At 35.9% G+C, this 13276-nt stretch overlaps 1 protein-coding gene across 15 annotated transcripts in view; it reads left to right on the forward strand.

The window, feature by feature from the left end:
* The window catches only part of CASK (calcium/calmodulin dependent serine protein kinase), a 314683-nt gene that overhangs the window by 208871 nt on the left and 92536 nt on the right, over window positions 1–13276 (forward strand). For all 15 annotated transcript variants that reach the window (XM_064483255.1, XM_064483254.1, XM_064483258.1 and 12 more), the window contains one exon: window positions 7227–7310. In XM_064483255.1, the coding sequence (XP_064339325.1) occupies window positions 7227–7310 (84 nt within the window). The remainder of the gene's footprint in view (window positions 1–7226; window positions 7311–13276) is intronic.

Here is a 13276-nt window from a genome sequence, read left to right on the forward strand (position 1 = left end):
AAGATTCCAGTGGATCTTGATCCTTCTTAAGAATATTACTTCTCAAATCTGCATTCAACCCTCTGATACTCAGTTCTAGTCATTCTTTTTTTTTTTTAACATTTTTTATTGAGTTATAATCATTTTACAATGTTGTGTCAAATTCCAGTGTAGAGCACAATTTTTCAGTTATACATGAATGTATATATACTCATTGTCACATTTTTTTTCTCTGTGAGCTACCACAAGATCTTGTATATATTTCCCTGTGCTATACAGTGTAATCTTGTTTATCTATTCTACATTTTGAAATCCCAGTCTGTCCCTTCCCACCCCCTGCCCCCTTGGCAACCACAAGTTTGTGTTCTATGTCTATGAGTCTGTTTCTATTTTGTATTTATATTTTGTATTTTTTTTTTTTAGATTCCACATATGAGCAATCTCATATGGTATTTTTCTTTCTCTTTCTGAATTTCCCCAGTTGTTGTTAATCCTGACTTCTTCCAGAAAAGAGTGGGTAAACAGTTCTGAGATACTTTCTTATACTTTTTTTCTCCCAGAAATAAAGTTTAGGGGGACTCCAATTTTTTCTTTGCCTTTCTCAGTTTCTCCGTAATGGGGGTCTTTTGTTCATTTGAAGCTAATTTAAGTGCCAAATAACAGTGAAAATGGCAACCATATTAGTCATTTTTAAGATCCTTTAGAAAATTTGGCTTTCATTATCTTGCATATCTTGACTAATAACATTTATTTTTGGAAACCTTTATCCCTGCAATGATTATAGTTCTGGTTCCAAATCATCTGAGCTTAACACATAATAGATTTCTGGTACCAGAAAGACAAAACACAAAAAAATGTCAGTAACTTAAATGAAAACATTCCAGAAGGCTGTTTGAGTTTGGTGCCACATGCCATGTCTGAAGTACAGTTTACCTTCTTCACTGCAGTGTGTCATCTGAAGATGGAAAAATTCAATGAGAATGTTATCTAGCTGATGAGAACAGGCTTATATTTCAGTACTTTTCCATGTTTACTTTTAAATCATTTCTATGGATATAAGTGGTGGTAATTTAACAATGACTAAAATTTAAGCTATGGTTTAAATATGAAAAACTCCTGAATAACTGCAAAGTCAAGAAATAAAATGATAAAAATTCTTGTAATGAAGAGTACCCAAAGTCATGACACCATTGCTTTGTGTTAAAAAAAAAAAAAAGGAATTATTTCTTTGGTAAAACCACACACACACACACAAAATGTCCGATTCAATCATACTATATAAAAAAATAGAATTTGAGTAGATAGACCGATTAATATGTGAATGTCTTGTGGTTGTTAAATTATACCTGTTCAACATTTTTATCTAAATTATTGCTGTTGGCTATAACTATCCATCCCAACAAAAGTAAGACCAACTCAGATTATAATTTTCTCATAGATGATTGAGGTCTTTTCCCACCCTTTGTAGCCTTAATATGTAGACCCCCAAGTATATTGACTGTAATACAGCATGAAAAGGGTATTTATATCCAGCTAGTCAATTTGGATTTTGGAAAAGTCGATCAACACACAAATTAAATGTATATTCAGCGTCTGGTATGCACAAGGGACAGTGAACCAAGCACTTTTAAAGTGCAAGACACACTGCTACAGACGTTTTTCTGAATTCCTACCACATTACTGTTAGTTTCAGGTAGGACTATTTAATGCAGAAAAATATTATTTTTACTCTTTTGCCTCATTTTTAGAATGCCTTGGGGTTGTTATTATTTACCTGTTCTCTGGTAAGAGGTACCTTAATACACTTTTTTTTAATCTTGTGTTTTCATCTGCTTAGAGAATATCAGGAATCATCATTTAAGCATAATTTTATTAAACACGTATTTTTTGACTGTGTCCTTATCTCTCTCTCCACTTCGCCTTAGTGAGTGGTGAGCAGAAAAGGTGTTCATTAGAAATAGCATCCACAGTCTGCTATGTACTAAACTTCCCAGTCTGTTAGAGAAAGAAAGGCATAGTCAGATCGTGACATGAATTTTCAAATGATGTTAATATAACATAAAGACACAGAAAAATAACCTCACAGAAGTTGTACGTGAGAAGCACCACACAGGAGTACAGAGGTGTGGCCACAGGAAAACTAATGGGGGGCATGAGAGGTCACCCCAGGTTCCAGCTCCAGGACAGGCCATGCATGTTCATGGAACTGAAGAGGGCCGTGTGCCCCGGACAAGAAATACAGGGGCGCACAGTCAAAGCATTACAAATATTCAGGACCTGGGGGGTGGGGGCAGGAAACGCTGGTACAATACAAGTGTCAGCTATTAGGAGGGTTGTAGCAGTAGGAGACTGAGAATTTGGTTTGAGGGAAGAATATATCAGTCTAGAATGCCAAATGAGGTCATTTAGACATTAGGGTATAGAGAGTAAAAAGCCACTGCAAGCCTTGAGTGATGATGCAGGCAAGCAGCGTGCTCATATCATTCTTTGGAGAGTGTGTGCAGGTGGGTTGCCTGTCGGGATGCAAGCAGTAGCGGCAAAGAGATCCTGTAGAAACCGTGACCGTTCAGTCAAGAAGTGACAGGGGCCTCGACCAGGGCGTAAAAGTGGGAGTGGGAAAGAAATACCCAGACTGAGAGTGATTAAGGAAGGGAAACCGATGAGTGATTCAAGATATTTGGAATTAGGAAACCCATAGGAGGTTTAAACATGTAGAGTGGAAGTGATTTATTTTAAACTTTTGAAATTTAGATTTAATTTAGTTGAGATTTTCCTGGTTCTTCCTCTGAAGAGTAAGTTTGGATAACGTGCTGGACATTTTTAGTATTATTATGTTAGGAGTCTATGATTCCTATTTAAATCTCCTCTTTTGGTAGGCAGTTAACCCAATTAGATTCAGAACACATGTCCTGGCCCACTTATATGGGCTGTAATTCAAATGCCAATTTCATTTTCAGCGCCTTTGCAGCACTCATCTGGTTTGTTCCACTTGTGTGCTACCCAGAGGTTTGTTTGGAACCTGGGAGGCACTTCATAACCATAGTTTAGTCTCAAAGCTCTTGCTCAGTTGGTTGTGGTTGGTTTTACACTGGGGTATACTGGGGATGTGCCAGAGCTACCTCCTTCCCCGCTCCCTCCTCTCTGCCCCTGCTCTCTAGGGCGTGGGGTGCCGCCCCTTTGCCCTTGTTTGCTACAGGCAGGGCTGGTTTGGTGGAAAGGGTTCTGAGAGGGAGGACCTCATCTTCCTAACTGGACTGGGGAGTGAAGTCGAAAGGCTTCTGTCCTGCAGAGCCAACCTCTTCTCAGTCCTCTGGCTAGAGAGAGGAGGCTTTTCTTGGGGGTCATTCTGTCTGTGCTCCTTGTCGTTGGAATTTCCTCTCACACTCAGGCAAGGATTTGTTAGGGGGCAAAAAAAAAAAATCCCAGCGATAATCACCATGGGATCACCCCCTCAAGTCCTGGGATCCCTCCACAGTCAACCTTCTTTCTCCAGCTTTCAATCTGTTGCTTCACTTTTGAGTCATCAATTTCCTTGTTATCAAGAACTCTAAGTAAAAAAGTAGACTTTGGAAAAAGAAGAGTTTATTCTGTGGAATAAGGGATGCTTTAAAAATCAGCTCCAATGCCTCTTCTTGCTCTAGAATCCAGACATGACTTGTATCTTTCAAGCTACTTTCCCAAGGCCCTGTCTCTTTCTCTCTTTCTCCTTCTATCTCTCTCTCTCTCTCTCTCCCACACGCACACACACACACCCCCATACACATTAGACATCAGCCAGAGGCTTGATCTCAGTTCTACATACAAAGACTTTACAAACAGTTTGAGGAAGGGAATGAAATCCCCCCCCCTTTTTTTTTAAATAGCAGTGGAAAAATTTTGTTACATAGTTCCTAAAATGTTGAGCAATTTCATTTTAAGCAAAATTCAGTTAGATTTTAGCCTCAACTCAGTACTAGTAATAGTGAAAGACCCCCTATTAGCACTGTCTGTTAAGAATTTTCTGCCACGAGGGCAGTGTTTATATCTGCACTGTCCAATGAGGTAGACACTAGCCACATGTTGGCTGTGTAGCGTTTGAAATGTGTCTAGTACAACGAAGAACTGAATGTTTAATTATATTTAAATATGTATTACTTTACTATATTATATTTAAATTCTATAAATATGTAAATATATCTCACCTAGTGGCTACTATCTGAACATAGCAGCCTTAGACTCTTTATTCAAAAACATGCTGTAACTTGGTTCACCTCTTTTGGAAATAAAGTGAATAAATAAAAATAGAGATGGGTCATAGGTTTGGTCCTGTGTAATTTTTACTGTTCCACTTTTACCTTTTTTCTTATGTGATAGGAACATGTTTTCAGTTAGAAAATAGCCAAACTTATTTAGTGAACTATTTGTTCACACATACACATACACACACTTTAAAAAGCTACTAAATTACTTTATATCAGAGATTTCCATGTCTTGATTAATAAAAGTCATTATTAAAACTCAGGAAAACCAAACATGGACCTATACAGCATCTCATTTAATCTTCATAACAATCCTATAAAATTAGTTTACAAAAAGGCACAACTGATACTGAGACAGTGTAAGGTCATGCAGCTAGTACCTAAATGACCCAGAATTTGAACAAAAGTTTTTCTGACTCCAAAACCATTGTCTTTCTACTATTCCATTCAGTACCTTTTGGTTCTTTTTTTCTTTTTGTTTTTAAGACCTTCCCTGTGGTTTTGCCCCTATATTTCATCATGATCCAAAACAATTTTCATTCAAAAAATAATGCAAAGTCCATTTTGATGTTTGTTCTTCAGTGAATGTTTAAATTAAAGATCACCAGACATGACACAATTAAAATTTGTAATCCACAGATAGTAACATTATGCAATCCGTTAAAAGATTCCATTGTTTGTTCTAAAATAATAACTTTATCCTTTTCCCTGCTAGTTAATTATTTGATAAATTCTTCTGTCTTCTGTATTGGTGGATCTGTTTTGGCTCAGTGCACGAAAAGGAGGTTAAGTCCCTAAAGATAATGAAATCATTTCTAAGATGTTTAGCACATAAAATCTAGCAGAAATGAAAATTGGAGTCACTCTGTTTTGACATTTAAGTGTTGTATGTACTCAAGAAAAAGATCATTTTGCTCTCCGGGGAACTCTTGTTACTATTAGTCATTAATATAGAAAATAAATTTTAAATTGCTTATATTCATTCCTTAGGAATTTTCACTGATAATAAGATGAAGCTTTGACAGGACTAACTGTAAAATCATACATTTAAGTTCAAAAATAAATTTTGTAAGTACATGATACCAAAACATTGATTTTATAAGTGGTTCATGTGCAAGGAGAAATTTTAGTTACAAAATAATAATAATAATGTGATCTTGGACTTAATTTGCAAGCATTTATATAGTACCCAGATGGCAAATAAGCACATGCAAAGATGCTCAACATCATTAGTCATTAGGGAAATACAAACTAATGCCACAATAAGATACCTATACACACATGTATCAGAATGGCTAAACTCAAAAAGACTAACCCTACCAAATGTTGGTGGGGATGTTGAACAATTGGAACTCATACACTGCTCTAGGAATGTAAAATGGTACAACCATTTTGGAAAACTGTCGGGCAGTTTCTTAAAAAGTTAAACGTATTCCTATAAAATGACCCTGCCATTCTACTCCTAAGTATTTCCCCTAGAGAAATGAAACATATGTCCATACAAAGACTTATACATTAATGTACATAGCAGCTTTATACAAAATAGCCAAAAATTGGGAATAACCCAGGGTCCATCAACAGGTGAATGAATAAACAAGTTATAGTACACCATATAATCAAATACCCCTCGGCAATAAAAAGAAATGAGCTATTGATACCTGCCACAACATGGATGAAGTTAAAATATTTATGCTTTAGTGCAAGAAGCTGGACAATAATGAATACATACTGTATTATTCCATTTATATCAAATTCTAGAAAATGCAAAGTAACAGAGGGTAGATCAGTGGTTGCCTGGGGATAGGGAGGGGATAGAGGCACAAAGACGCTTTAGAGAGTGATGGGTATGTTCATTATCATGATTGTAGGTGATGGTTTTATATTTGTATACATATGTCAAAACTTATCAAATCGTACATTTTACATATAACACGATTAATTGTATGGTAGTTATACCTCAGTAAAACTTTTTCGGTAAAACAAAAAATATATTCAGAGTCTGTCATTCTTTCACCCTTTTTATTGTTTCCATCTGGTTTCATCCACCATCATCTCTCCCCTGGATTACTGCAGTAACCTTCTAACTGGTCTCCCTGCCCTTTTTTTTTTTTTTTTAACTCCTTCCATTCTATTCTCAACCCAACAACCAGAATTTACTACACACACGCACACACACACGAGTCTCCTTGCTATTTATTGAAAATTTCAGGCACACTCCCTCCTCTGAGAAGTCTTTGCATCAGTTTTTCTATATGCCTAGACCACTCTCAACTCTTTGGCTATCACTTTCTCAATTAGGCCTACTTTGACCACCCTTTTTTAAAGTGCAGTATACCTTTACTCTGCCTTACTTTTTGCTTTATTCCATAACGCTTTTAACATACTCTATAGTGTACCTTTTTTGTATTTTCTTATCTTCTCCCACTGGAATATGAGCTGCATGAGGGTCAGAATCTGTGTTGGTTTTGATTACTTGTTTATCCCAATTGCATAGAACAAGGCCCAGGCTGAGTAAGAACTTTTTCAGTTTCTTAAAATTGTAGTGGGCTGCCAGAAAGTAATGATCTCCTCTTGAACAAGGTCAAACAAAATGATCATCCATCAGGGATTGAAGGGGATCCCATGTGGGGAAATGGTTGAATTAGATGGCCTTGAAAAGTTTGTCCTAGTTTTGAAGATAACTGATTTTTTTAAAAATTCAGTTATTCCTGGCAACTCAGCATGCTGAATTAGTTGTGGAGTTAATTTTTCAAATGCTCATTTTACCTGACAAGATCATGTCAGAGGTAACCTCATACCTTCATAATAATTACGATTATTTTAGCCACCTAGCCATATATATCTGAAAATAACACGGCCCATTATTTCAGCCCTTTGTTATTGGCTTGAAATGAATTGTTTTACTATCAAGTTTTGACCTTCATATCCAATTTGGGCATTATTGTTATTTTAGGTTAAGCTTCTTCACTTTTTAAAACAGTTTTGTGTGTTATCTTTCTTCTCTTGTAGGAGCGAGATCGTTACGCCTACAAGATTCATCTTCCGGAAACAGTAGAGCAACTGAGGAAATTCAATGCAAGGAGGAAACTAAAGGTAAATTAAAGAAATCAGCTAAAAGCCAGACAGATACAGCTGATGATAATGTTTTTATTATCCTGGTTTTGGCTATTATTTTCTTACAGCTAAATTCTCACTTCCAAAAGTTGCCATCATTTCAGTAAGATTTCAGTTTTTTTAATCATTTAAGGTAATATCTAAGTATAAATCCAAACAATAAGTTATAGTAAATGGAATATTAATCATGATTTAGATTTGTGCTAGCTTTAAAATTCATAGCCGGGATATAATTACTTTAAAAATAATAATTTCCTATTATTATCCATTGTTGTTGGATTTGAATCTAGGCCACATTTTTCAAACTTAAATATTTTGACCAAAAAATGTGAGTTTAGTTCAGTGGAAACAATACCAAACTAGAATTGGAACTAGGATTGAACAACCATCACAAAGCAGTAAAATTCCCTACTCCCTTGGTCTAGTAGAAAATATTTTCAAATCACTTTTCTCACTTTTTCTTTATCCTTCCTAGGGTACCATTCTCCCTTTTATCACACTTCCTATCCTCCACCACACCAAATAAATAAATAAATAACAAAAAAAACCCCAGTAATTCCTCCGTATGAAGAGCACAGTTGACTTTAAAAGGTTTTTGAAAAAGACCCAAAATAAAATAATGGAATCTTTTCAACACTGTGCAAAAATCTTACAGGACAGCATTTCCTCCCTTCCCCCAATAAAAGAAACTGTTGTATTATGGTCTTAAAATTAACTCATGTTTGGCTCACTTTGATTACTATTTAAAAATGAGCTCTGTCCTCCATAGCCACGTTAACTCCTGCCAACTAAAAGACTTTTCTGCATAAAGATTTTCAGATATGTCATAAGTTGCAATAATATTATTAATTCATTATTATTCGACCCCTGAAATATGTGAATGATTGTATTCAACTCTAGATTTCTAAGAACATTTGTATGAACTGTGGGAAACTACATAGGCCACAATATTATCCTACAGAACCGAAGTGGCCAACATATTAGCCACTAGCCTCATGTAGTTATTTAAATCTAAATTAATTAAAATTAAATAAAAGTAAAAGATCATTTCCTCAGTCACACTGGCACATTTCAAGTGTTCGTAACCATATGTGACTAGTGGCTACTGTATCAGACAGTGCAGATATAGGACATTTCCATTACTGCAAAAAGTTCAATTGTAGAATGGTACCCTAGAGCAAGAGAAATTCTAACATGTCATTGTTGGTGATGATTATTCCCAGTTTAGCCTTTCTCCCAGTTGTTTTTTCAGTCAGGGGCTCAAACTGGCTCTTCTCTATTTACTTTAAAAATCCTCAGCAAAAAAAATTATTAATTTATCTGCCATTATTGAGATGGTGCCCAAAGAAATTTTCCAAGACTTTCATTTCTTTGCTTTGCTATACACCTGAACCAGTATAGCCTACAAAAGAAAAAAAATCTTATCCAAAGTGAAATTTGGTCAGCCATTTTTGAAGTTAGTTTCTTTCTCAAAGAAATGATTAATTACACTTTTTTCTCAGTTCTTCCCTAAAGTCTTTTTAACTCTGTTGCTTTGGCCTATGTGATATTACCCCGTCTGGGGCTGAACCTTTCATGGCCCAAGTATAGGCCTTTTACTGTGGGACTCAGGCTTGCCCCATCACAAGGAACAGATGCTATATTTCTCCCAGTGCCACAGAATCAGATTTGGGCCTAAAATAGCCAAAGTGGTGACTAAGATTCATTTGGACAGGAACAAGCTGTCACAGCAGAGGAGGGTCATGTGAATTTACCACATCCCTTTGCAGGCCTATTTAAAATTTCAAGACCCACCAAATACCCTAGAATTAGGAACATCAGCAGGGTTAACATTGAGGTTTTTTCAGCTTCTGGTGAGGCTGTATTCCTTTGAGTGATTCAGCCACTCTGATTAAGGCTTGTTGTACCTCCTCAAGAAACTCATTCTCCTCATTCTGCCACTTCTGTGAGCTTCTCGCACAGAGATTGCAACTTCCCTGGCTCTCAGAGGCCACCACACAACTTATTTTCACAGATGAACAGCTAGGTAACCATCCTTCTACCCAAACACTGTTTTTAAGCTCCTCAAATGGTGGGAAGTGACCAAATTATTACGGCTTCCTTTGAAGTGATTAAAAGGGAAGTTCACAGAAAGCAGTAGAAAGAAACTTGCTTTTGTTACTTAGTCAGAAGTAGGAAATTTTTATTGTCAGTGGCAAGAAGAAAGTAAAGGAGTACAGCATTATAGGAAAGAGTGGGCTCTGGAGCTACATTGCCTTGGGTGAATCCTGACTACTGGCACTTACTAGCTGTGTAGCCTTGAACAGTTTATTTGAATGTGCCTCAATTTCCTTATCTGTAAAATGGGGATAATGATAATGGCTAAGTCATAGGGATGTAAGGATTTAATGAATTAATATATTATAGCAGTTAGAACAGTACCTGGCAGTCATAAGTGCTCCATAGAGAATATTTTCTATTAACATTTTATTGTTACTGTTGTATTATTATTTTAATATTTAGTATCTTTGATATGGTCACTATTTATAAACAACTATAATTCCTAAACGAATGCTCCATTGCATCTTAGCTTTTTCCCAGTCACTGATATCATTAACATTTTTGAGATTTTTAAAGACTTTCCAAAAATGTATAGGACACCAAAAGTTCATTGGATAATCTCTATTTATGTATTTGTTCCAAAATGATTATGCTTAGATTTTTTTGTCCATTTTGATCTTTTTCCTTCACAGTATCTAGAAAGAGGATCTTATACTTGTGATATAACATTCACTTCCTTTCCATTACTTTCCTCTATCACATGATATATTATTACTATGACTTTTCCTCATCATGTGATACACATTCTTTACAGCAGTGGCCCTCCAAGGGGGATCACTAGACCAGCAGCATCAGCATTACCTGGGAACTTACTAAAAATACAAATTCTCAGGCTCTAGTACAGTCAAGCCAAAAACCAAAATAAAAGGCATTCACATCAGAGAGAAAGTAAAGCTGACTTTGTTTACAGATGACATGATCCTGTATATAGAAGATTTTAAAGAATCTGCAACAATCTATTAAAAATAACAACTTAAGTAAGGTCACAAAATACAAGATCAGTATACAAAATTGAATTGTGTTTCTATACACATATGTATGTTAGCAATGAATAATCTTGAAATTAAGAAACAGTTCCTTTCACAAAAGCATCAAAAAGAATGAAATACCTAATAAATTTAACAAAAGAATTTAAAGACTTGTAAGCTCACATTGCTGAGAGAAATTAAAGATGATCTAAATAAATGAGGTATTTAATGTTCTTGGATTGGAAAACTCACTACTGTTCACATGGCAGTTCTTTCCAAATTGATGTGTAGATTCAACACAATCCCTATCAAAGCTTTAGCAGAAACTGACAAACTGATCCTAAAATTTACATGGAAATGCAGAGGACCAAGGATGGCCAAAACAATCTGTTAAAAAAAAGAACAAAGTTGGAGGACTTATATTTTCCAATTTTAACACTATAAAGCTATAGTTATCAGGACTCTGTGGTACTGGCATCGTATAGGGTTAGACATGTGTATCAGTGTGAATTTAGAGTCCAGGAATAAATTCTTATATTTATGATCAGTTGATTTTCAACAAAAGTGCCAAAACAATTCAATGGGGAAGGAACAGTCTTTTCAAAAAATGATGCTAGGACAATTGGATATCAACATGCAATAAAAGATATGAAAGGTCACATATTGGAGGAGTCTATGTATTTCCAATATCTAGAATAGGTCTTTATGTGTGTTAAGTCCATAGAGACAGAAAGCAAACTTGTGATTGCCAGGCACTGGGTAGTGACTGCTTAATGGGTATAGGGACTTTTATGGGTGTGCGGGGATGATGAGGATGTTTTGGAACTAGACTAGTGTTTATTGAAAAAGCCCCATGAGTGATTCTGATAAGTTAACCTTATTAAGAGTCATTAGAGCACAAACTTGTAATAATTCTGCAAAATTCCATCACAGTACATTTCGTAATTTAATTAACCAGCTGGTGGACATGGCCATTGCTTCCAGTTTTCCACAGCTATAAATACTGTTGCATTGGCTTTATTCTCATTAATAAGTCTTTATACACCTCTGATTATATTCTTAGGGTAAATTCATTGCTACTGGAATTGATGGCATCAGAGTATATACATGTATTTCAGATTTCTGATCTCTATAAATAACTTGCCTTCCAAAAGGCTTATACCTGTTAGAATAAATTTTAATGTATTTTTGGTAGTGAGTTTATTATTTTTGCAGTTGAACCTTTTTCTCATTCTGAAAGTTTTGTGAAACTGCTTTATGTGAGAATATAAAGCATTATTCATTTTACTCTCTTGAAATTTCAAGACTACTACTCATTATTGGTTATAATAGTATCAGTACTCAGCAATCAGAAATTGTTCCTTTCCATAATCATACATTCGTATTGGCATTTAACCTCTTCAGTAGGATTCAGGAGACAACAAATCCTAATGAGAAAATTATTTGGACAGTAATAAAGTGTTAACATCATTTTCAGACTATCTTTCGAACTATAGATTTAAAAGGTTTATATAGAACCCTACATGTGATTTGAATTACCACACACTTCTTTTTATTTTCCTTTCATTATTTGACTTTCCATCTGTGAATGATGATGGAAAGTTTCTTTCCCCATTTTGGCAATCAGACATTTCATATGTTGAGTTTTCTCCTTTTATTTCATACTGAGCCCTAGAATTTCAATACTAAGGTTTTTAAAAATCCTCTAGAAGCAAAACTTCCTTTATAAACTACATAGGCCTGAGCACTGGACTAGGTATGAGGACCATATTTGTTCAGACTGAATATTAGGATGCATGGGACAGACTGTTGATCCGGGCTATCTGGAAAATCTGTCTCCTATAGGTATGTGTCTCTTAAGGAGGCACACCTACGCTCTAACCGTGGGTGCCATCTGCTTGGAGTTACTGAGCAAGGGGGGCATGGTGGGGGAAAGGGTTAGGGGGATGTCTGCGGGTGTCTGAGCTTGTTTGTCTAGGGAAAAGGCTCAGGAGGGAATCTGTCCTAGAAACCATCCTCTGCTTCATTGAATTATTTCTACCTCCAGAAAGCAAATTTCCCTATAGTGAAGTATGTCAAAGAAATCCTATATACATAGAAGCAACATTCTGTATTTGTAAGTTGATTGCAGTCAGTTCAGGAAATGGTGAGTTCTCGGTGTAGAGGATAAAACCATTTATTCTTTGTATATATAGAAATTGAGGGAGATTTCTGATAACTTCCTACAATTTTCCCTTACTGATTTTGCAGATTGCAAAACTGTAGGCTGCATACTTCTCTAACTTACCAGTTGGTCTCTTGGGTTCCTGCTTTTTGCAGAACTAGAAAAAGGTTGTTTAGGAATGCTGTTTCTAGTACTTTACAGAGCTGCACTATCCAATACAATAACCATTAGACACATATGGCTACTTAAATTTTAATTTTGATTAATTACTATTAAATAAAATTTAAAATTTGATTTCTCAGTTACACTAGCCACATTTCAAGTGCTAAATACCACATGGGCTGGTGGCTACTGTATTGGACAGTACGAGTATAGAACATTTCCACCGTCATGGAAAGTTCTATTGCATAGCACTGCTGTCTGGAGTCTTGGCACCTCCAAAAGTAACAGTACACCTAAACAGCACCTTTTGAGAGGTCAGCCAGGAAGCTCTAATTAGCTGCCTCTTGGCAACCTTCCCCCTTCTATCAATTCCACAAGAGCTAACCTAAGGATTTATCAAGGACCTTCGTGCTCTAATGAAAGCCAGCGTTTACATACAGTCCTCTCCTGTAGTGACAGTTTGCTCAGAGGCAGGAAGTTAGCAGAATGGATGTGGGCTCCAGCTATTCAGAGCAGTAAGTAAATCTGGTATCCAAAAGGCACTGTCAATT

The sequence above is a fragment of the Camelus dromedarius genome, chromosome X (genome assembly GCF_036321535.1).
Source record: "Camelus dromedarius isolate mCamDro1 chromosome X, mCamDro1.pat, whole genome shotgun sequence".
NCBI classification, from domain to species: Eukaryota; Metazoa; Chordata; class Mammalia; order Artiodactyla; family Camelidae; genus Camelus; species Camelus dromedarius.